The sequence below is a fragment of the Helianthus annuus genome, chromosome 13, assembly GCF_002127325.2.
Source record: "Helianthus annuus cultivar XRQ/B chromosome 13, HanXRQr2.0-SUNRISE, whole genome shotgun sequence".
NCBI classification, from domain to species: domain Eukaryota; kingdom Viridiplantae; phylum Streptophyta; class Magnoliopsida; order Asterales; family Asteraceae; genus Helianthus; species Helianthus annuus.
The window spans coordinates 146755503-146778216 of NC_035445.2; the positions used below are offsets into that span (position 1 = coordinate 146755503).

General features: G+C 36.0%; 1 protein-coding gene across 1 annotated transcript; it reads left to right on the forward strand.

Moving 5' to 3' along the window:
• The first annotated feature begins 20261 nt into the window (after positions 1-20261).
• On the forward strand, positions 20262-21069 carry LOC110899639 (pectinesterase inhibitor 7). The gene has a single exon (XM_022146529.2). It carries the CDS (start codon positions 20326-20328, stop codon positions 20890-20892), a length of 567 nt encoding a protein of 188 aa, XP_022002221.1. The 5' UTR covers positions 20262-20325; the 3' UTR covers positions 20893-21069.
• Positions 21070-22714: the final 1645 nt, after the last annotated feature.

Sequence of the window (22714 nt, forward strand, 5' to 3'; positions counted from 1 at the left end):
AGCTTTTTTAGCGGGAGGGAAATACTTATATAGAAATTTTTGGGCTATTTCATCCCAGGTGTTTACCGAACCAACTGAGAGGGCGTTGAGCCAAGCTTTTGCTCGGTCTTTTAGTGAAAATGGAAACATTCGAAGGCGGATGGCGTCATTTGATGCTTCATTGATCCGAAAGGTATCACATATTTCTAAGAAATTAGTAATATGTAGATGGGGATCCTCGTCCGCAAGCCCATGGAAGGTTGCGGAGTTTTGAAGCATTTGTATCAAATGTGGCTGAAGTTCGAAGTTGTTAGCTTCAACATTCGGTGCATTGATAGCGGCGCCGAGATTACCCACGGTGGGTCGTAGGTAATCCATGAGGGTACGTTGGTCCGCCATTGGAAGTGGGTCCCCTGAAACCTTCTCTTGGTTTTTAGCTTTAAGAATTTTTCTGAGAAAGCGTTCGGGTTCTTCTAGGGGTTCTTTTACGTCTCTACTAGAACTGGAGCTCATACACTACGTAGAAGGTTTAGATGTGGTGTCCGGTTCCAAGTCCTGCAATAAAAACTGAAAAGAACGTTGGTCAGGAAGTTCACCACGGCCCCGTGCTCATTGAACACGGCCCGTGGTCGGAGATACAGCGATTGTTTTCCGGATCCCTGTTACTGGAAAGTTGGACATGACCCCATGTTGCACCGACACGGCCCCGTGCTCAGCTCTCTGTAACTCGGAAAATAAAAACTGCCAGTGACACTGCTGGGCATGGCCCGTGTCCGACCAGGCACGGCCCGTGCTGAGCTCTGCAGAAGCTGAAAAATTAAGAAAATCCTAAAAAAAATAAAAAAATAAAAAGAAAATAGAAAAAAAAATGATTAGGCCGTTGATTCCTAACTTTCTTAAAATCCTTGTGTACCGGCAACGGCGCCAAAAACTTGATGTGCGTGAAGTGTGTTATGTTTTAGGTATATATTTTAAGCCATTTTTACACTTTTTAGCCATGTTTTAAATTTATAAAACACGATATTTACTAACACTAAACACACATATGGGCAAGTGCACCCATCGTGGACGTAGTATAGCGTTGGTAAGATATCGAGGTCGTCCAAGGACACAAGAGCTTTTAGTACCGGTTTATCCTCAACGTCTAATCAAATCAAAATGTTAGAAAAGGTTTTTAAACTAAGAAAAATAAAACTAACTAAAATGCTGAAAAAAAGAAAATAAAATAAAATAAGATAGACAAGATGAATCACTTGGATACGACTCGTGTGTCGTGTAACCTTTGATTATTTTCGCACTTTTGCACTTATTTAAGAGATTATCTTAGTTATTGTAGTAGCCCCCTCTTTTGAAGGCGACGTTACCCTCAACCCAGTAGTTTGAGTCAGCAAGGATACAATCCTAAAGGGTCGGATTATTGAAAGATAATTAATTAAGTTATTAATGCATAATGTGGTAGGCCCCTCTTTTGAAGGCGACGTTACCCTCAGCTAAGTAGTCTGAGTCAGCAGGGATACAGTCCTAAGTAGCTGGGTTAAAGTTTTAATAATAGTTTAACTTATGAGGGGATCAAAGAGTTTGGACCCCCGCCATCCAATACTTTTGGGTATTGAAGGAGGTCCTACTAAATTTGACCCAGGTCCTTTGCAGGATCTATACACCGAACAATGGCAAGACTCTTACCAAACCGTTCCCTTAACCCCCGACCAGGTAGCCAACATACCTCCATATAGACCATGGAGATATGAATGGTGAAAATATTTTATTTTATATAGACAGTAAAATAATGCCAAGACACCACGGACAAACGATAAGGAAGAATCACCTTCAACATAAGAAACTAGTAATTAAAGTCATTAATACAAAACCAATTAAAAAGTGCAAAAGATAAAAAATAAAAAGTATTTCACTAAACACTTGTCTTCACCAAGTGATGTAAGAGACTTAGGCAAACATGGCCTTTGATTGTCAAGAACTCTTACGATCAATCTTGGATCCCGAGACGACTCACACACTCTATGATGGACAATGGATGATGGTGGTGGATGATGGTGTTATGGTGGTGGTGGGTGGTGGCTGAATTGTGAGAGAGGTGGTGTGCCAAGGGATGAGTTGCAAGAGCTCCAAACACTCCTATTTATAGGCTGAACAGAAGCTCGGGCACGGCCCCGTGTCCGCTGGGCACGGCCCCGTGTCCATCTGAATCTCTCTCTTCATTAATTGCAATTCGCAATTCCAATAAATGCGTCTGCAGGAAGCTGACCACGCCCCCGTGTCCGCTGGGCACGGCCCCGTGGTGGGCAACAGAAGCTTCCATGGCTTTGTCTTTTCTGCTGACACTTGGGCACGGCCCCGTGCTCGCTGAGCAAGTGGCGTGTTCAGTCTTCTGTCTTCTTTGTTTTGCTTGGGAAGATGCTGTCGGGAGGTCGGGCATGCCACTTTTGTTCCTTTTCTTGTATTTATGTTAGATTTTGCTGTCTTTTTGCTTCTTTTGTTATTTTGAGCTCATTTAATCCTGAAAATACAAAAGGAAGACAAAAGCACACTTTTTCCAACATTAGTACTAAAAAAGGGTTTGTTTTATGCCACAATTGATGTAATTTATATGTTGCATTTTGTGCACAACAGTGGGCACTACCATGCCTATGACCATGTTTATTTGACCATTATCCAGATTCACATTGTTCGACCAAACACAGCCAACAATGACGCAAGTACCCTACATTGTTCGACCAAACATGGCCAATAATGCAAAGGAACGAGGTAACCGCAAAGGACGTGCGGTTACTTGAGAGCTAAACTGGAAGAACATGAACACCCCACAAAATAGGGATCATCGTTACATGTCCAGTTGATAAACATAAAGCGAGAGCAAGGTACTTACAGCATTGCATCCGCTTCCGCAGAGGTTACAACTAGAGTTGCGGTCACTGACATCTTCAGTCACGATCTCAAAGGTTGGTTCGACACACCAACAGGTGGCAACCAACCCTGATGACATCAGAAAAAGGTAGACCATACTACCGGATAAAAATCCTCGGCTGAGAATTCCGCATCAGACGAAACTTGCTCACCGGTACGGAAGAGACGTCACACGACTCTACTAGATCCCCAGCTTGATTTTCTTGAAGCAGGAGCCATCAGCATGGCCTAGAATCTTCTCCAAACTCCAAACTACCTTCTAGACACCATAGTCCAGTATTCCTCCCACATGCAACTTGCATAAGGAAACAACACTAGACTAGGGGGACTTGAAGGGGTATGGTCCCAGATCTCGCACCAGCATGACTGCGAGTAGGGCTGTAAACAAACCAAACGAACACGAACAAGGCCATGTTCGTGTTCGTTCATTAAGGAAATTAACATGTTCGTGAACTGTTCATGAACGCATACCGAACATAACTTTATGTTCATGTTCGTTCATTAAGGAAATTCATCTATTCACGAACAGTTCGTGAACACTGGTCTCGAACACAAATGAACGCAAGCAAATAAAAATGAACGCAAACGAACATTTAACTTGAAAAAAAATACAATATTATCTTTAAACATTGGATATAAGTAGTTAAATACAACCATCAAATGATAAATCAAAACACAAGAAGTCTACTACACCACCAAACGATGAATCAAGTTTAACCAACTTAAACATAATTATCCTAATAAATGTCTTAGAATGTCCAAATTTTAGCTAACTTAGAAAAAATAGGGTTTCAAGTTTTCAATACATTTAGATAAAAAGTTTATTATTTATTATCTTTTAATATAATCAAACGAACACGAACGAACATAACCGAACATATTACCGAAAGATCACGAACGCAGTCGAACGAACGATACATGTGTTCGTGTTCGTTCACTAAGCTAACCGAACGAAAATTTTTGTTCGTGTTCGTTCATTAAGCTAATCGAACAAACATAAACGAACTTCCCGCCAAACGGTTCACGAACTGTTCGCTGAACGTTCGGTTCGTTTACAGCCCCAGCTGCGAGTGACCATTACCCTTATCAAAAAACCCCCCACCAGCAAGAACTTATATGTATCCGTGCGGGCACGCGCGAACACTGCAGTCGAATCCAATCGGTCAAGCGATAGGAAGAAGACTTACCTTGTGTATGAAAATGGGTGTACACATAGCGATGCGGCCTAGCACCGCATCCTATGAACATTTCCGTCACGACAAGGGATCTAGACAACAGCAACAGTCACCACAAGTGGCGATGCGGCCTGGCACCGCATCCCGCACTCTTCGCCAGAGTGAGAACGCGGAAACAACAGCAGTTACCGCATGCAGCGATGCGGCGCAGCACCGCATCCTGCCCACGAGGCAAGTGGGACTGACACCACAGAGCAAGTGGCACCAATGACAGTCGCCTGCCAGCTAATACGTAAGCAACAGACTGACACCGCAGTAGGACGTGGCTTCACCTCCACAACCGACAAGCCTGACACACCTGCATAAGGGCGGTGCGTCGTCAGTCTTACCACTTAACTACCCTCTTTCACTCCTCGGCTATAAATACCCATCCCAAACCAGGTTTGAGGTATCGCTTCTCAACTCTCTCACTACTACTACTATCACACACTTTGCTTCGCAAGCAAATTACTGATTCTCACGCAGGAGAGTGGTAACAAGGAGCACCCCCCCCACCCCTTCCTCCTTGTTACGAGTCACGATGTGTTTTCCTTGTGCAGGAGACAGCCCGGCTGACGGTCCAGCCACCGATCCTCGGAAAGAAGGGATTAACTGTACTTGACGAGACCAGTGAATTAACCTCTCTTGGTTAAACACTGTTTCATCAAGAAGTAAATCTTAAAAATTTTGAGTGAAAATTTCGGGTATTGATTGAACTCTCATATGATGAATGTGCATGACACGCTTACTTATGCAAATTAAGTAATGCATGAAGTGAGAGCAATAGTAATGTAAAATGAATGAGATGATTTGAAGGTAACGTAAAGGTATGCATGGTACAAGTAACAATAGAAATGTAGAATGATGTTAACTTTGGAGTTAAGCACGTATGTATGGCTATGAAATAATAGTTTCGTTGTGATAACAAAAACAATTAAATGTTATATGATATATGTATAGAATGTAACCTTAAGAGGTGAAGGTATTGGATCTGTTATAAACTAATCATACAAGTGCAGGTACTATTACAAGTGTGAAGAAGTATGTATATTGACCCATTGCAAAAAGGTCTGGGGAATAAGAATGCTATGTGAAAGTAAGGTATGGGAGGTATGGACTTGTTAGAAAGAAGTCAATTATATGAATAGTTTATGAATAGAGAATGGATGGTTACCTATTATTATGATGTACCTATCAAAGTTAAACATAGAGGTGTATGTAGAAATTACGAAGTGAGATCGTATCGTCGAAGAAAATAATATGACTGTTGGAAATGAACGAAAAGGAATGTTATTAATGGGATTGTTTCAAGTAAACAAAATGGTATATTGTACATGATCTATGAATATTGAAATGATGAATAAACCGCTAGCTATGAAGCGTGATAGACGCTAGCAATATTTAGTGAAAGTGACACTAATATAACTCTGGGATGGGTTCTTGAAGATAGAAGGTCGTCATTAGATGTGCTCGTGGTCTTGTTGATGGGCCGGGAAGGAAATATAATTAGTGTTAAATGGAAATGAGAAAGGTTTCGAGGACGAAACCTCATTTAAGGGGGGTAGACTTGTAACACCCCAAAAACGAGTATGGTAAATTAGTACTCGATTGATATAAAGAAATGAGTTTAGTCTCTTATATAATCAAAATGAAACTTAATCAAGTTGAGAAAGAAACTTGCAACAAAGTGTGAACATTAAACTTAAGGGGCAAATGGTAACATATTAAGAAAGTTTGAATGATAAAATGAAAACAAAAAATAAAACACACACACATCAGGCGTGTGTGTGTGTGTTCGACGCCAGAGCCAAAGAAGGAAGGGGAAACCCTTCTAATCACACAAATTCAGCTAATTGAAGCCCTAATCGTGGCTGTTACTCATGCATGTCAATGATTTCTTGATCATCTAGGCCTATTAAAGCTTAAGGTAAAAAGAATTTGATAGTTTGATGATCTTGAATATATTGGGTTTCAAGAAATTCCACGAGTTTATATGAAATTAGTATGATATTGAACTAAGATTACCATTTAGAACATTATGAATGCTTAATATTGATTAAATCAATGTTGGAAGTGAAAACCCACTTAGAGTAGAATGGGTATGAGTTGTAATGTGTGAAATTGAATGAGCGTATGTATGATGATTGTTTATATTGATAAATTGTTAGCTAGAACTGAATTAGAAGAAAAGTTATGTGAAATTCTATTGAATTCGATGTTCTTGATGATTTTGACATGAATTGGTCATGTTATGCAAATGATACTTGTACACTATGCTTAATTAATGGTACGCCCACCAAGTGTATGATGAAATACCTAAGTGAAGTTAGGATGCAAAATTTTATGAAACAGCTTGGTGTATATAGGAACGAAATATGAAAATGATGTCATGATCATGTTAAATTACTAGTTTAAATGTGGTTGTAAGCACATTTGCATCGTGAGTAGGTAATGTATATAGTGTCTTTCGTATAGCATATTTTGATGTTACGAGTAGATGAGAATAATTCGAAAGTTCATATGATGAAATGTTGATTTCTGAAAGTCAACTACGCATAAGAAGCATGATTTGATTTGTTTTCTTAAAGGTAGGATTATAGGAAGTCGTATGTTACATGTTATGTCAATACGCGTTATTTGTGATGGCATGATGAATTACATGAGTTTGAAAGGATATGAATTTGATTATATGTCTTATGCTTGTTAGTTGTGACTAAAAAAAGTCAAATGTGAAATATGCGATTTATATGATCGTTAACATGTACAATTGTGTATGCTAACGAGAATGTGATTTGGTGACATGAAAGTATAGGAACCATGACGAGATGGACTCAAGCATGAAAGGCTAACGGGTCAAGAGGAGGCAAGGAAGCGGATACGGACACGGATGCACAAGGTAAGTGATTTCCGTAATCACTTCTTAGTTTGCTTAAGTAATGTAGCATTTAAATTAATTAAACATGATGTTTAAAGTCAAATATGGATTTAGTTGTATGAAATCGGTGAATTTCGCTAAGTAGACCAAACGGGTCAAAATGAGGTCTTATGATTATATCGAAATGTTGCATAAGAAATGGCTAAGGTAGTATAACCGGTTAATGGGTATAATTGCATAGTACGCAATCCGGGAATCGGAGATGCGGTTTAATAGTCAACAGACTCAGATGTGAGTTTGATTTAACAGATATACATTTGCGCAAGTGGAGGTTTTAGTAACAAAGTTTGATTCGTAGATTTAAATGAAATGAATGAGTTTAACGAATACCGGGTATCGGGTGCGTAAACCCCAAGTACGAAACTCCGGATAAAGTAAAATTATTATGGTTATAATGTTCATGTATGTTTTGGGTTAAAACAAATAAGGGGTTTGATGAAAAGATGAACAGGTTGAATAATTAGAAAATGATTATTAAGTCGAAAGCGCGTAAGTTAAGAATTTCCTTAAACCGGATGTGGGATTTCAAGTCCATATGATAGAGGACCAAATTACGATCATGTAGGAAGAAACGTGACTTAAATCGGATCAATGACGGAGGAGTTATGTTCGTTTTCGTAAACATTTAGTTTGGCTGAAAATATGCAGCTGCAAGTCGAAACATTCCGTTAAATATAGGCCGTCAGGCCACGCGACAGAAGAAGGTGAATATGGTCGCGCAGCGCGACTGGGGTCACGGCCCGCGAGAGTTTTGGGCACACCTGGTCGCACCCCACGAGGACCCAAGTTAACAGCAAACTCGTTGCTGGGTGTTTATTTTGAGTTACGGACCCGTTTAAACACGTTTTAGGCACTTGCAAGCTAAGTACGACTAACGTATTTTATGTTTTAGGAAACATAGGTATGTGTGAACGTAAGTATGTATGTATGTATGCATATACGTATGTATATTTTAGGTATATATGCGAACGTATGTATGTATGTATGTATGTATGTATGTATGTATGTATGTATGTATGTATGTATGTATGTATGTATGTATGTATGTATGTATGTATGTATGTATGTATGTATGTATGTATGTATGTATGTATGTATGTATGTATGTATGTATGTATGTATGTATGTATGTATGTATGTATGTATGTATGTATGTATGTATGTATGTATGTATGTATGTATGTATGTATGTATGTATGTATGTATGTATGTATGTATGTATGTATGTATGTATGTAAGTATGTACGAGGGTAAATACGTATGTAGGTAGGTATGTGGGTAGGCATGTATGCAAGTAGGGATGTATGTATGTATGTACGACTGTATATTGTAGGTATGTATGCAGGTTTTCAATACGATTGAATACTGATGTTATTAATAATGTACTTCGAGTATAAAGTGTAATGCAGGTATAATGTTGAAATCTCACCAGGAAATTGATGGTTAGATGAAATGCTTAAATGTAAAGAGATAACGGAATAAAGAATATACGAGGATGAATCTTGTCTTTATTTATGATGTGTGCTAATGTTATGACGATATTTGGTGAGTGCAGGCGTTACCAATCACGGAATATCATCCGAGGAGTAAAGATCGAAGACCGAGTCACATGACGGATTGTACGAGAATGCTTGCTTATGTAATATTATAAACATAATTTATGTTTTTATTTAGTAAATGAGTCGATTGATGTATTCAAAGTAAAAGAGTTATTTTATAATGGACTTTTAAGTAAGGCAAGAAGTTTAAAATGAAAGAAATGTTATGGCACGAGTTTTCCGCCGTACTGAAACGTTTTCGATACCCATTTTTTCCTGTTTCTGGATCAGTACCGGATAATACCATACCGATCACTTTCGGTACTGGTACAATACCAATCTCATCTCTATTTAAAGGTAAATAGTAAAATGAACCCGCACTATACGACAGGAACTTGGATTGGTATCGGGTGAAATTACCCAAAAAAATGTGGATACGTTACAACAATCTTAAACATTAAAAACGAATATCGGTAACAATTTTAATAGAATCGACACTGGTATGAACATTGCTCGTTTTGAATGGCAATACTAACGATACTATAATAGCAAAACATTTATTAATATTAAAATTAAATCATTAATTACATATGGACTCAAAGAAAATATATGGACTAGTATAATAAAAATTACCTTCTTACTAGTTACATTTAGTTTGAATTAAGAAAATATATGGACTCAAATAAGTATAATAAGAATTACCTTCTTATACTAGTTAAATAAAACAAAAATCGTCTTTGAAACCACATTGGGTAGGAGTTTAATGGTTAAAGGTATGTTGTTGTAATGGATGCACCCGGGTTTATATCTGTTAGTAGCAAAACTTTTTTGTTTTGCCATAAAAAATTAAGCATTAAAAATGGAAAGTTCAAGGATTGAACCGGCATCCACAATCATGTAGACAACAACTTTATCCACCACAACACCAACTTTGTTGACTTGATATCCATCTCTAAATATATATATATATATATATATATATATATATATAGGGTAGGGATATGGTAAAAAGTGTCCAAAGTGTAAGAAGTGTAAGAAGTGTTTTAAACCATTGGATCTTTGATCTAATGGTTGAGATCAAAAGGGTATTAAAATGTAAATTGTGTTTTAATTAGAAGGGGCTTTTGTAAAATTGAAGGGCAATAGTGTCTTTTCCATTCTTTCAAATATGGTAACCGTTTCAAACACAACCATCAAACTCCTAAAAATCAGCGAATTATATGTAACCGCCATCAATCTCCAAAAAAAAATCAGCGAATTTCTTCATACTTTAAAACATTCCCAGATTTTTAAAACGTAATCGCAGATTCAAGTCATGGTGTTTTATCTGGAGACATTGTTGATGGCGTGGTGTTTTATCTGGAGACATTGTTCGTGGCGTAGTGTTTTATAGATACAAAACATTCCCAGATTTTAAAACACCAAGACTAGGATTCAAGTCATGGTGTTTTATCTGGAGACCTTGTTCATAGTGTGGTGTTTTAAAACATCTATGATTCAAGTCATGGTGTTTTATCATGAGACATCATTCATGGCGTGGTGTTTTATCTGGAGACATTGTTCATATCGTGGTGTTTTATCTGGAGACATTGTTCATGGTGTGGTGTTTTATCTGGAGACATTATTCATGCCGTGGTGTTTTATCTGGAGACATTGTTCATGGCGTGGTGTTTTGTCTCCAGATGTTTAAAACACTATGCCATGAACAATGTCACCAGATAAAACACCACGCCATGATTCAAGTCATGATGTTTTATCTGGAATCCCCAGCAACCTTCTATATAAAACACCATGACCAACATCATAGTCAATTTATCCAGTTGTTTTAAAACACCACGCCATGAATCTGATTATAGATCTATTTATGATAAAGTATGAAGAAATTCGTTGATTTTTTGGAGATTGATGACGGTTACCATATAATTCGCTGGTTACCATATAATTCGCTGATATTTGAATTAAATGACAAAATGTACAATTACAAAACTACCCTTTTGAATTAATTAAGAGGATGGACACTTGTCATTCCAGGAATATTTCTTACACTTCTTACAAATTAAGCACTTTGTACAGGATCCTAAACCTATATATATATATATATATATATATAGGGGATGGTTCAAATGAAAACCACTTTTATTGTGAAAACTCGAAAACTAACTAAAAAAGCCTAAAAAAAACCTAAAAAACATACAATTTTTTTTTTTTTTACAATTTTTTTTAGAAAAATCGCTACTTTTTATATATGGAAAAAAAATTTCAAAAAAAAAAAAAAAAAATTTGGTTGTACTGCACATGTGCACTAATACGGAAAGCCTAAACCACTTAACCCACCCCCCACCGACACCCCCCAAAAACCTAAACCCCCCCCCCCCAAAACCTAAATTCACCCTCCCACCAAAAGCCTAACCCCCCCCCCCAAAAAAAAAACCTAAACCCCCCACCCCCACCCTCCCGAAAACCTAAAACTAAACCCTAAACATAAACCCGAAAAAAACCTAACCCCCCCACCCCCACCCCCCAAAAACCTAAACCCCCCTCCCCCCACACCCAAAAACCTAATCCTAATCCTAAACCTCCAAAAAAACTAACCCTAAAAGCTAAACTAGAATCAAAAAACTAATTTTAAGCATGTAATGCACATTGTAGTACATGTTATATTGCACATGTGCACTACTATAATAATAGTATTGAAAACAAGACGACACCATAAATCTTTTTTTATGTCATAAAAAATATGCTCGAATATACTTGAATGAAAGATAAGAAAATTTGTGATCTTATGGTGCCATTTTTGTTTTAAAATGATAACGTATGGAGAAATGAGAAATGTTTGAAAAGTTATATATTTTTTGTTCCAATTTTACCCCTCCTTCATTAAAAGTCTTCCCTCCCTCATTTTTAGTGGGTTTTAGTTGGTTTTCTAGTTTTCACAATAACTAATGGTTTTCATTTGAACCTTCCCCTATATATATATATATATGATGTATATACTTAATGGGAGCCGCTAAAATGAAAACCACCCCCAGTTGTAAGAACTGTGAGAACCACTCCCAGCCAATTAGATTTTGCCACTTAAAAGGGTAGTTTGGTCATTTCCCCACAAATGTCATTTCTATACTTCTCTCCACATTTATTGTCTCAGTTTTCTCTCTCCTCAAGCTTTTATATTTGTCAGATTGTCTTTTCTCTCTCCACACATTTGAAACCCCACCCCTCAATTTTGAAAACCCTTCTTGGTCTCTCTGCTGGCGACCACCACCCTCCTTCTCCAGCCCCTCTTAAAGCTTTTGATTTCATCTTCCCCTTCCCCTTCCAAACACCCACAGCCGACACCCCCCACCCCCTCGTCATTCTGATCGGCGACTAGTGGAGCAAGTTCTGTTCCGGCGAAGGTTTTGGTTCCGTTGACAACCCCAGCAACAACCACCCCTCACCTCCCTTCTTCATATGCACAACACACACCCCTTTGATGACGTTCCTGACAGTGGGTACCAGAAAGAGAGGTGGGAGAGAGAGCCGACGTCGCCGACGATGTCAACGACGACCAACGCTGTTCACGGGGCGGGGTTGTGGTGGCGGTGGGTTTTGACGGGGTACGGCGGTGAGGGTTTGCGCAAATGACGTTCCCCGTGTTTTGGTGGTGGTTTTGATGATGCAGGTGTGTTTGTTGTTGATTTTTGGTTCTGATCTTGTTCCCTTTTTTTATGGTGATTTTTTGGTTCTGATCTTTGTAGGTAGGTGGTGGTCGGTGGCGTGATTTTTTGCTGGTAACTGTTTTTGGTAACTGTTTTCGGTGACGTGATCTTGTTGGGGGTTTGATTCTGTTGAATATGGTGCTTTTTGAATATGTTGAATCTGTTTGAATCTGTTGAATGTGTTTTGAATGATGTTCATCAGGTGCTTTTGAATGTTTGAATATGTGGGTTTTGGTCCGTTTTGGATTTTGGGCGATGATGATGCAAAAACAAAAACCGTATATTTTGATGACGAGGGCGCGACAAGGATGGTGGAGGGTAGGTTTTTGAACCTGCAACCCTACTTTGCAGCCTCTGATTATCGGAAAATCTGAGCCAAAACATCGTTTTTTTTTAAGATTCCACTCGTTTTTTTTATTTTTGTTTGTTGGGTTTTTATATTTTTTTGAGGCGTCGATGATGATAACAATATATCTGAGACACCTCCCGAGTTTGCGATTTCTGGGTGCGTTTGTTTTTGCGTAAAAATTTTTTTGTAAAAAAAAAAAATTAAACCGTAATCTTTTTAACATAAACCGTAAACTTTTTTAACGTAAAACGTAAAAACGTGAAGCGTAAAACGTTTTACGTAAAACGTAAATCGTAAAAAGTTTTACGTAAAACGTAAAACGTAAAAAGTTTTAACGTAAAACGTAAAAAGTTTTAACGTAAAACGTAAAAAATAAAAAGTTTTAACGTAAAACGTAAAACGTAAAAAGTAAAAAGTTTTAACGTAAAACGTAAAACGTAAAAAGTTTTACGTAAAACGTAAAACGTAAAATTTTTAACGTAAAACGTAAAAAGTTTAACGTAAAACTTAAAATGTAAAAAGTCTAAAAAGGTTAACGTAAAACGTAAAAACGTAAAAAGTGTAAAAACGGCGCGTAAAACCGGAAATAAAAAAAACGCACGTAAAAACCCGGTCGCAAAAACGGCGTGAAAAAAACGGGGCGCAAAAAAACGGCGCGTAAAACGAGCCGTATAAACGGCGCGTAAAAACGGGACATAAAAACGAGACGCTAAAATGGCGCGTTAAAATGGGACGTAAAAAATGGGGCGCAAAAACGGCTTTGTAAAAAACGTGACGTAAAAACGGCGCGGCAAAAAACGGCGCCTAAAACCGGGCCTAAAAAACGGCACTGAAAAACTACGGTCGCAAAAACGGCGTGAAAAATGGAGCGTAAAACGGGACGTAAAAAAACGCGCGTAAAAAACGGGTGGTAAAAAAACGCGCGTAAATTTTTTTATAAAAAAATCTGATTTCAAAATATTTGTTTAATAAAGAAATCTGATTTAGAACAAAATAATTAATGTAATAGGACAAAATTGTAATAAAAAACAATAAACTTAATAAGACAAAAAAAACAAAATTACTTAAATACCCTTTTAGATTAAAATATTAAAGACATAATAAGATAAAAAGAATTTAATATTACTTTTAACTACGTTTAATCTCATCCATCCATTTTTAAGATCTAATGGCCAGAAAGTGGTTCTCGCGGTTCTTACAACTGGAGGTGGTTTTCATTTTAGCGATCCCCTATACTTAATATCCATCTCTAAATATATATATGATGTATATACCGGGGTAAGATCAAATAAAAAGTTTATTTTGCCTAAGTAGGATGAGAAGAAATCTTAACCTTTCATTTTTAAATCAATGGTTAAGATGAAAGTGTAGGAGAAAGGATGAGTGCAATGGTATCTTGGGAAATCCTATTTATGGATTTTCTCTCTCCACATGCATAATTCCACCCCCATTTTTTAAACGTTCTTAACTTTTTTATACGACATTATTTTTTCATAAAAATTTCACTGTAAAATCGAGCGTCTTTTTATCTTTAATTTGAGTACCATATTGCTATATAAAATATGAAGACTGAAAAACCCACTAAAATGTGTTGTATTTCTATGTTGTATAACATTCTTTTATGCTGTATTTTTGTACTATATTTTTGTGCTAAAGTTTTTTTTGCTGAATTTTTGTCTTAAATTTTCTTTTTCTCAATTTTTTGTTCTGGATTTGTTTATACTACATTTTTTTGCCGAATTTTTTCTTGCTATATTTTTTGTAGTAGATTTTTTTTTGTGCTATATTTTTTTGTACTACATTTTTTGTGCTATATTTTTTTGTACTAGATTTTTTGTGCTATATTTTTTTATACTAGATTTTTTGTGCTAGATTATTTTGTACTAGATTTTTTTTGTTGTATTTTTAAAAAACAAATGGGGTGCCACATTTTATTTTCACTCCTATTTATAAGGACCAAAATGCCCTTCATTCCTGCTTATTAGGAGTACCACATGTTATCATCACAATCCTTCTTATGCTACTTAGGTAAAATCCACTTTTTAGTGGATCCTTCCCCTGTATATACCCGCGAAGCTTGTGTTTTATTACCATCTTAAGAGAGACAAGTTTTTATAGTTTTTAAATGAAAGAGACTAATGAGTTATGGTTGACGGATTTATTTTGTCATGGTTTTGTATGTTTTTGCTAGGATATATGCTTGGAACTGAATGTGGTTACTTTGTCTATTTTATGATTGTGCAGGTTTGTAGTGAAGATATCACGAGTTGTGTGCAGTGGCGGACTTAGGAATTTTTTCATGGGAGTGCGGAACATTTTAAAAAATTTTAGGCCCTTAGGTATATAAGTAAAAAAATCGGTTCGTATCGGGTCGGGTCATGTAAAACAAACGAACATTAAACTAAATTTATATAATCATCAAAAACATGTCAAACCTTGTTACAAACATAATTAAAACGTCGACGCCCATACGGGTTTTATTTTTTGAAATCTATCCAAAACATCATCTAAAACTAATTTCTTAAACAATTCTTTCGCTATATAACATAAGTTCATCGCTCCATAACATAATGTTTCAATTTTAATTTTAATTTTCAACTATTCAGGCCCTAGAAATCATAACGTAAATTGTAATCACCCTAAAAATATATAAACAACATAATCGCCCTAAAAATATATAAAGAACATAATCACCCTAAAAATCATCTAAACAACTATAAACAACGTCAAAACACACAAAATTTCAAACCTATTTAACAACTTTATTACCCTTTTTTTCTCCTATAATATCAACCAAAATCATGAAAATAACAAAGAAACTTACCCGTGTTTGGATTCCGGTTAGATTTGGTGTCAAACAACGGTGGTATGATGGCTGATTACGGTGGTCGCCGGCCGTTGGACTGTTGTCGCTGGGTGAAGTTGTTCGTTGGCAGTGCAGGGACGCAAGAGAGAGAGAGAGAGAGCGGGAGAGAATTTCTAAAGATTTTGGGCTTGAATTATTTTACTATAGTTTGAAATATTGTTGGGTTTGGTTAATGGGCTAAGACTTAGTGGGCTAGCTAGTTAGGAATTATAATTGGTTAAAGGTATGGGTACTTAGGTTTAGTTAGTTAGGTATTAAAAGTTATATAATTTAGGTAGTATTTTTTTTTAAATAAGAGTTTACTAAAAAAAATTAAAATATAAATTGATAACACTTTTTACTTAAGGGGTGCGGACGAAAAATTTCAAGGGTGCGGTCGAAAAATTCTAAGGGGTGCGGACGAAAAATTCCAAAGGGTGCGGACGGGATTTTCGACGGAACTTAGCACTAATTACTTTTTTCCCCGGGGGTGCGCCCGCCACCTTGGGCTGGGCTTGGGTCCGCCCTTGGGTAGCAACCTGCAGTGGCGGACCTAGGAATTTTTCCATGGGGGTGCAGAACATTTAAAAAAAAATTAGGCCCTTAGGTATATAAGTAAAAAAATCGGTTCGTATCGGGTCGGGTCGGGTCATGTAAAACAAACGAACATCAAATTAAATTTATATAATCATCAAAAACATGGCAAACCTTGTTACAAACATAATTAAAACGTCGACGCCCATACGGGTTTTATTTTTTGAAATCTATCCAAAACATCATCTAAAACTAATTTCTTAAACAATTCTTTCTCTATATAACATAAGTTCATCGCTCCATAACATAATGTTTCAATTTTACTTTTAATTTTCAACTATTCAGGCCCTAGAAATCATAACGTAAATTGTAATCACCCTAAAAATATATAAACAACATAATCGCCCTAAAAATATATAAACAACATAATCACCTTAAAAATCATCTAAACAATCATAAACAACGTCAAAACACACAAAATTTGAAACCTATTTAACAACTTTATTACCCTTTTTTCTCCTATAATATCAACCAAAATCATGAAAATAACAAAGAAACTTATCCGTGTTCGGATTCCGGTTAGATTTGGTGTCAAACAACGGTAGAATGATGGCTGAGTACGGTGGTCGCTGGTCGTTGGACTGTTGTCGCTGGGTGATGTTGTTCGTTGGCAGTGTAGGGACGCAAGAGAGAGAGAGAGAGAGCGGGAGAGAATTTCTAAAGATTTTGGGCTTTAATTATTTTACAAAAGTTTGAAATATTGTTGGGTTTGGTTAATGTGTTAAGACTTAGTGGGCTAGCTAGTTAGGAATTATAATTGGGTAAAGGTATGGGTACTTGGGTTTAGTTAGTTAGGTATCAAAAGTTATATAATTTAGGTAGTATTTTTTTTAAATAAGAGTTTACTAAAAAAAAATTAAAATATAAATTGATAACACTTTTTACTTAAGGGATGCGAACGAAAAATTTCAAGGGTGCGTTTGAAAAATTCCAAGGGGTGCGGACGGGATTTTCGACGGAACTTAGCACTAATTTCTTTTTCCCCGAGGGTGCGCCCGCCCACCTTGGGCTAGGCTTGGGCCCGCCCTTGGTTGCGTGAGCCTTATGTGTGCACGAGGATAGAAGCAAGGCAAGGATGAGCATGGACATAAGCCTTACTTGCAGTTACTAGCGGTTTTAGATGGTTCCGTGACGAGTACTATTGCCAAAATCGTGAAAATCACATCATTCAACATAGGAAATGCTAAGGGAGGGCCAAGGAAGAAAAATCTTGAGTGACAAAGCTTTTCTATCATCCAATCATATCTTACACTCCCGAATTTCACATTCCATCATCAATTTACATCCTTATGAGTAGCTAAATCATTCATGGTTGCATCAAGGTCTAGCGTTTGATTTCATTTGGTATTCAATCTGAATTCTAAGTACATTTGGCATGGATTTGCTTTGATTTGTCAAGTACTTGGCATTTTCTTTGTGATTTCTTATGTTTATCATGTTTCTATGTTGAACAATTTAATATTTTGAACACATCATAACATTGTTTCTTCTATTTGGTGTTTATCATTAGAGAACAAGGTGTTTTGATTGATAGCTTTGGATAGTGAATTGATAATTGAAAATAACTTCATCATACAACATAAATTATTCGGTCTAGAATTGTTAGAAGAGTTGTTGTTTGATTGAAGAGTCTATTGGTTATCCAATGTGAATATGGTGAACTTTACTATGTCTATCTAGTGATCAATGTGCTATTGAATTAGATTGCTTATTGAATGTGCAAACCCAATCCTTGGTGTGACCATCTTTTAATTACTTGTGAACAAATCAATCAATTTAGGTTTTACTTTGCAAATTACTTAATCTAAACAACTCCATGAACGAATCAAGTTTACATTATGTTCATGAATCAGTTAAGTCTAAATGCCAACCAAAAACTCTGTGATTCGATACCCGACTTTAATCGGTACATCAACACCAATCAGAGACCTAATCTATAATCTGACCCAAATTAATGTTATTTATTCTAAAAAAATTAAGAGATTTACTTCATAACATAAACACAAGTTCACAGCTTTTTTACGAGATATGAGGTCATTTTAAATATATGAAGTGTTTTTTGATCAGAAAAATCAAAATACACATTAAGTCCGCTTTCATTTTATGTTTTTTTTTTCTATTTAATTTTGGATGCAAAGGACAATAAGTTATCATCTTGAACATCTATTCGTTTAGGCCTACCCGAATAGTCAACACTAATTTCGTTCTCAAAATTACTATACCAATTATTTATCTACATATTTATATTCAAGATAGTTTAAATATGCAAACTCGTACAAAGTACCGACACTATCAATTTGTTTTCATGATTATTAAGGTTTGTTTGGATTGATTTTTTACTATGACTTTTACACTATTAGGTGTAGAGGGGCTTGTCATGCAGCAGCCAAGTCAGTAAAGAGGGATTTTTCTTTCATCTTTTAAAAAGCACTGGGTTGGAGGGGTTGTGAAACGACACGTGACAATCACTTTTTTATTTAATTTATGTTAAAAAAACAAAATCAAAAAATTAAAAAAAAAACATTCGTATCCAAATCAACCAATCAACCATCGCCACCTCGACAACCTCCATCACCCCACGCTTCTTGAAAAATCCAACGCCAGTCTTCCACGCCAATGAAAGGGGCGGTGTGCCGGCGTTAGGGAAGCCACACACCCACACCGTTCAGTCTTATAATTAGACCAGATTATTATTTAAATACAATAGTTAATTAGTAATAATCAGTTTTCATAAATAGTTAAGTGTGACTATCATGAATTTAAGTTATTGGAAAAGTATAGTACATAAGGACGAAGAAAAGTCTATGGATGTGCATATAAAGTGATGGCATTTTTAAAATAATTATTGTGGATAGAGTTGCATTACTTAATATGAGCATAAATGAACTTAATATTCACTAAACCTAACAAGTAGTTTGGTTATATTCGTTAGTGTAATAAACAAAAGAAGATGGTCAATTAATATAATTATAAGATAACCTACATATCCCTATAATCAACCAATTACTTTACACCATGTTATTGTTTTTTCAAGTTGGTTTATATATACTCACACTTAAAAACCAGACCCTATAATCAACCAATTACTATATAATGTTATTGTTATTTTTTTTTCAAATTGTTTATATATTCTCATTTTCACTCAAGCACTTCTAAACACGATCCATATGATTTGAATGTGTGTAAGATCGGCTCAACTTTTTTAAAGTCTAAGGGTGGAGGGTATAACCCTCGGGGAGTTGTGCGGTGACTTGAGTCACCGATTCGGTGACTATACCTTGTGATTGTGGGTGAGTGTTTGAGTTGGAGAGAGGGTGAGAATTCGGTGAGTGTTTACCGAAAATGGGTGAGAGAGAGTGAGTGAGAAAATGGTGGGTCCTAACCCCTTTTAACCAATCACAATTTTTTTTTTTTATTTTTTAACCTACTCAAACACCCTAGGGTGATTGACTATACCCCCTGATTCAGTGCAAAATGGGGAGTAGAATGAGGAGTTGACATGGCATAATATTATTGGGTAGGATTTCACTCAAACACCCTAGAGTGATTGACTATACCCTCCACCCTAAGGACTGTTTGGCAACTTCTGAATTGATAAGTGTTGAATCAGTAAGAGATTTGAACCATTAAGTGATGAACCAGTAAGAGTTTTTATTCATTAAGAGCAAGTATAATTGTTAACCATTTAGAGACAAATGTTTGACCAATCCAGATTAGAGGTCTTAACCATTCAGACTCAGTATAATGCTTAACTATTTAGAGGCAAATATCTGAACCATTCAGACATCTGCTCGCGAAACAAACAGTCTGAATCATTAAGTGCTGAACCAATAAAAAGTATGAAACCATTAAAAGACTCATTATGAGGTAAACAAACAATCCCTAAAACAACATTTAAAATCAGGACCATTTTTATAGAATAAAAACAAATTGCTTAAGTTCAGAATTGTGGGAATACGTCACGCTTTCTATATACGCCAAAGCCTGAAGGTGTGTTAAATTATTTACTTATTAATACTAGTTTGATTGCAGCCCCTACAGACTTTTGTGAGCACCCTCGAGTCAAATCATGCATCCAAACAGAAGTTTAAAATTGTATGATTAGTGTATATGGGATCAATACTACATAGATAGTGACATGAAAATATATCATACCCACAATCATATTATATGCCATCTTTACCCATATATAGCGACCCATTCTTCTCTCATATCTTCATTCCTCTAGAGAGAGAATCAAGAGAGAGAAAGATGAGAGAGAGAAAGAGATATATGTGGCTGCCATTTCTCATATTCAGCCTAGCCATAACCCCGACAAGATCCAACACACTATTCATCTACAAATCATGTCACACCACATTGTACCCTGAGCTTTGCTACTTGTACCTCTCTCGCTTCGCAACCCGAATCGGAACCAGCCCAAGACTCTTGGCTCAAACCGCGCTGGCCGCGACCCTCAGCACCACACGGACCACTTCAAAACAACTCATAACTTACACCAAAACGCATAAAATGACGCGAAGGGAAATGAGTGCCATGAAAGATTGCCTCGAGGAGATCGGTGACTCGGCTTACGAGCTCCATATATCCATGGTGGAAATGGGTAAAGTCCGATCCGGATCCGATTTCTTGTTTAATATGAACAGTATAGAAACGTGGGTCAGTGCAGCGTTGACGGATGATGATACATGTACGGATGGTTTTTCCGACAAACGAATGAATGCCGAGGTTAAAATCATGGTTCGTAAACATGTTTTGAATATTGCACATTTGGCTAGCATCGCTCTATCCTTTGTTAACAACTATGCAAAGGGCTAAGGCTGCACGGTGCGGGGAGCAGCCTTGGAACGTCCCCGTATAGGGTTAAGTTTTATCGCTTTTTGTGGCACCCAAAAAGTTATTCATAGTTAATTAAGTTTGTATACTTTTCACCATGTTTTTACGATGTAATCAAATAATGATTGATTCATTCATAATATAATAATTATTACTTCATAGATGTTGTCAAATAGATGTTGTCAAACAGCATGTTGGTGTTTTTATATTTTATTAACAAGAATCCAATCAGTAAGCTTGACAGAAAGTTCCGTAGAGGGAAAGTCATGGAACTAAAATATTTTTTTCTATTTATATGTCTGGGTGGGTCGACTATTGATTCGGGTCAGGTCAAACAATAATAACTTTAAATAAAACTAAATGATCTTCATTCATTGAAAAGACATGTTCTTACACATTAAAAAAAAAACTAAATTCGAACACTTAAATTTCATTTATATAAAAACTAGTTTTAGACTTTCTTTAAACTCACTTTAAGTTTAAAAATATTTATAAAAAATTACTAGTAGCCTCATTCTTCACGTTTTTTTAACTCAATATGAAAATATGTGTAAATATTTTAGAAAATAAACTTGGTACAGGCAGGGAATTTTTAGGCAAAATAATTGGCGGGGGCAAACCTATATAATTTTGAAAATTTCGAACGAAAAATCAAAAAATTACACTAATAACCGAAACATTGGCGGAGACGGGTGCACCTCTTACCCCTTAAAAGCTCTGCCCCTGAATCCAATCTATTCACAATTCTATAATTATGTGTATACTATTGTGTGTTGTGAAACTCAAGCCATCGATCCCTTGGAAAAAGGCACCATTCTATATTTTTACACATATGGATACTCCTAGCCGAATGCTCTTTGGTGTATGTGTTTTATATGTGTAGTGATATTTGATATTTTCATACGTTTAATACAAATACGAGCATTTGTGACCAGTTTCGACGGTTGTAAAACCCTCGTCGCAAAAAGAATTAAAACCACTTTTTGTGACATACAAATACGAGCATTTGTGACCAGTTTCGACGGTCGTAAAACCCTCGTCGCAAAAAGAATTAAAACCAATTTTTGTGACAGGCGTTTGCTTAGCGACAGAATTTTTCATCTAAGAATTAGCGACAAAAATTGCGACTGTATACTTTTACAACCGAAGACGTGACACAAAAAACAGATATAATTTTAAAAATATGGCTATATTCATATTCATATTCATATCTTTTCTAAATGAAAATTCTTTTTGGACACGTGTCATTCTCTGGTAATTTCTCACCCTTTAATTTTTATTTATCTCTTTTATAAAATAATATTAATAATAATAATAATAATATGAAAGTAAAACTATAACATCATATTAGGGTTATCTTCCAATCAATCACAAGTAGTTTAAAAGGAGCAAAAAAAAAATTGTTGTTAATTCCTCTGCTACTACTATACTAACCTAATCAAATATGAAAGTAAAACTATAACATCATATTAGGGTTATCTTCCAATCAATCACAAGTAGTTCAAAAGGAGGAAAAAAATTATTTGTTGTTAATTCCTCTGCTACTACGATACTAACCTAATCAAATATGAAAGTAAAACTATAACATCATAAAAGAAAATTAAAAAAAAAATAACATTTTTTCTTTTAACGTTTTCTTTTAATTTTTCCGCTTATTAATAACTATTTAATTGAAAATTTAATCGATTTAACCATGCATAATACTTAAGTTTCTAACCTATTAATAAATAAGTAAAAAATAAAGTAAAAATGTTAACTTGTGTAATACACAAGTTTCTAACCTAACAATAAATAAATAAAAAAC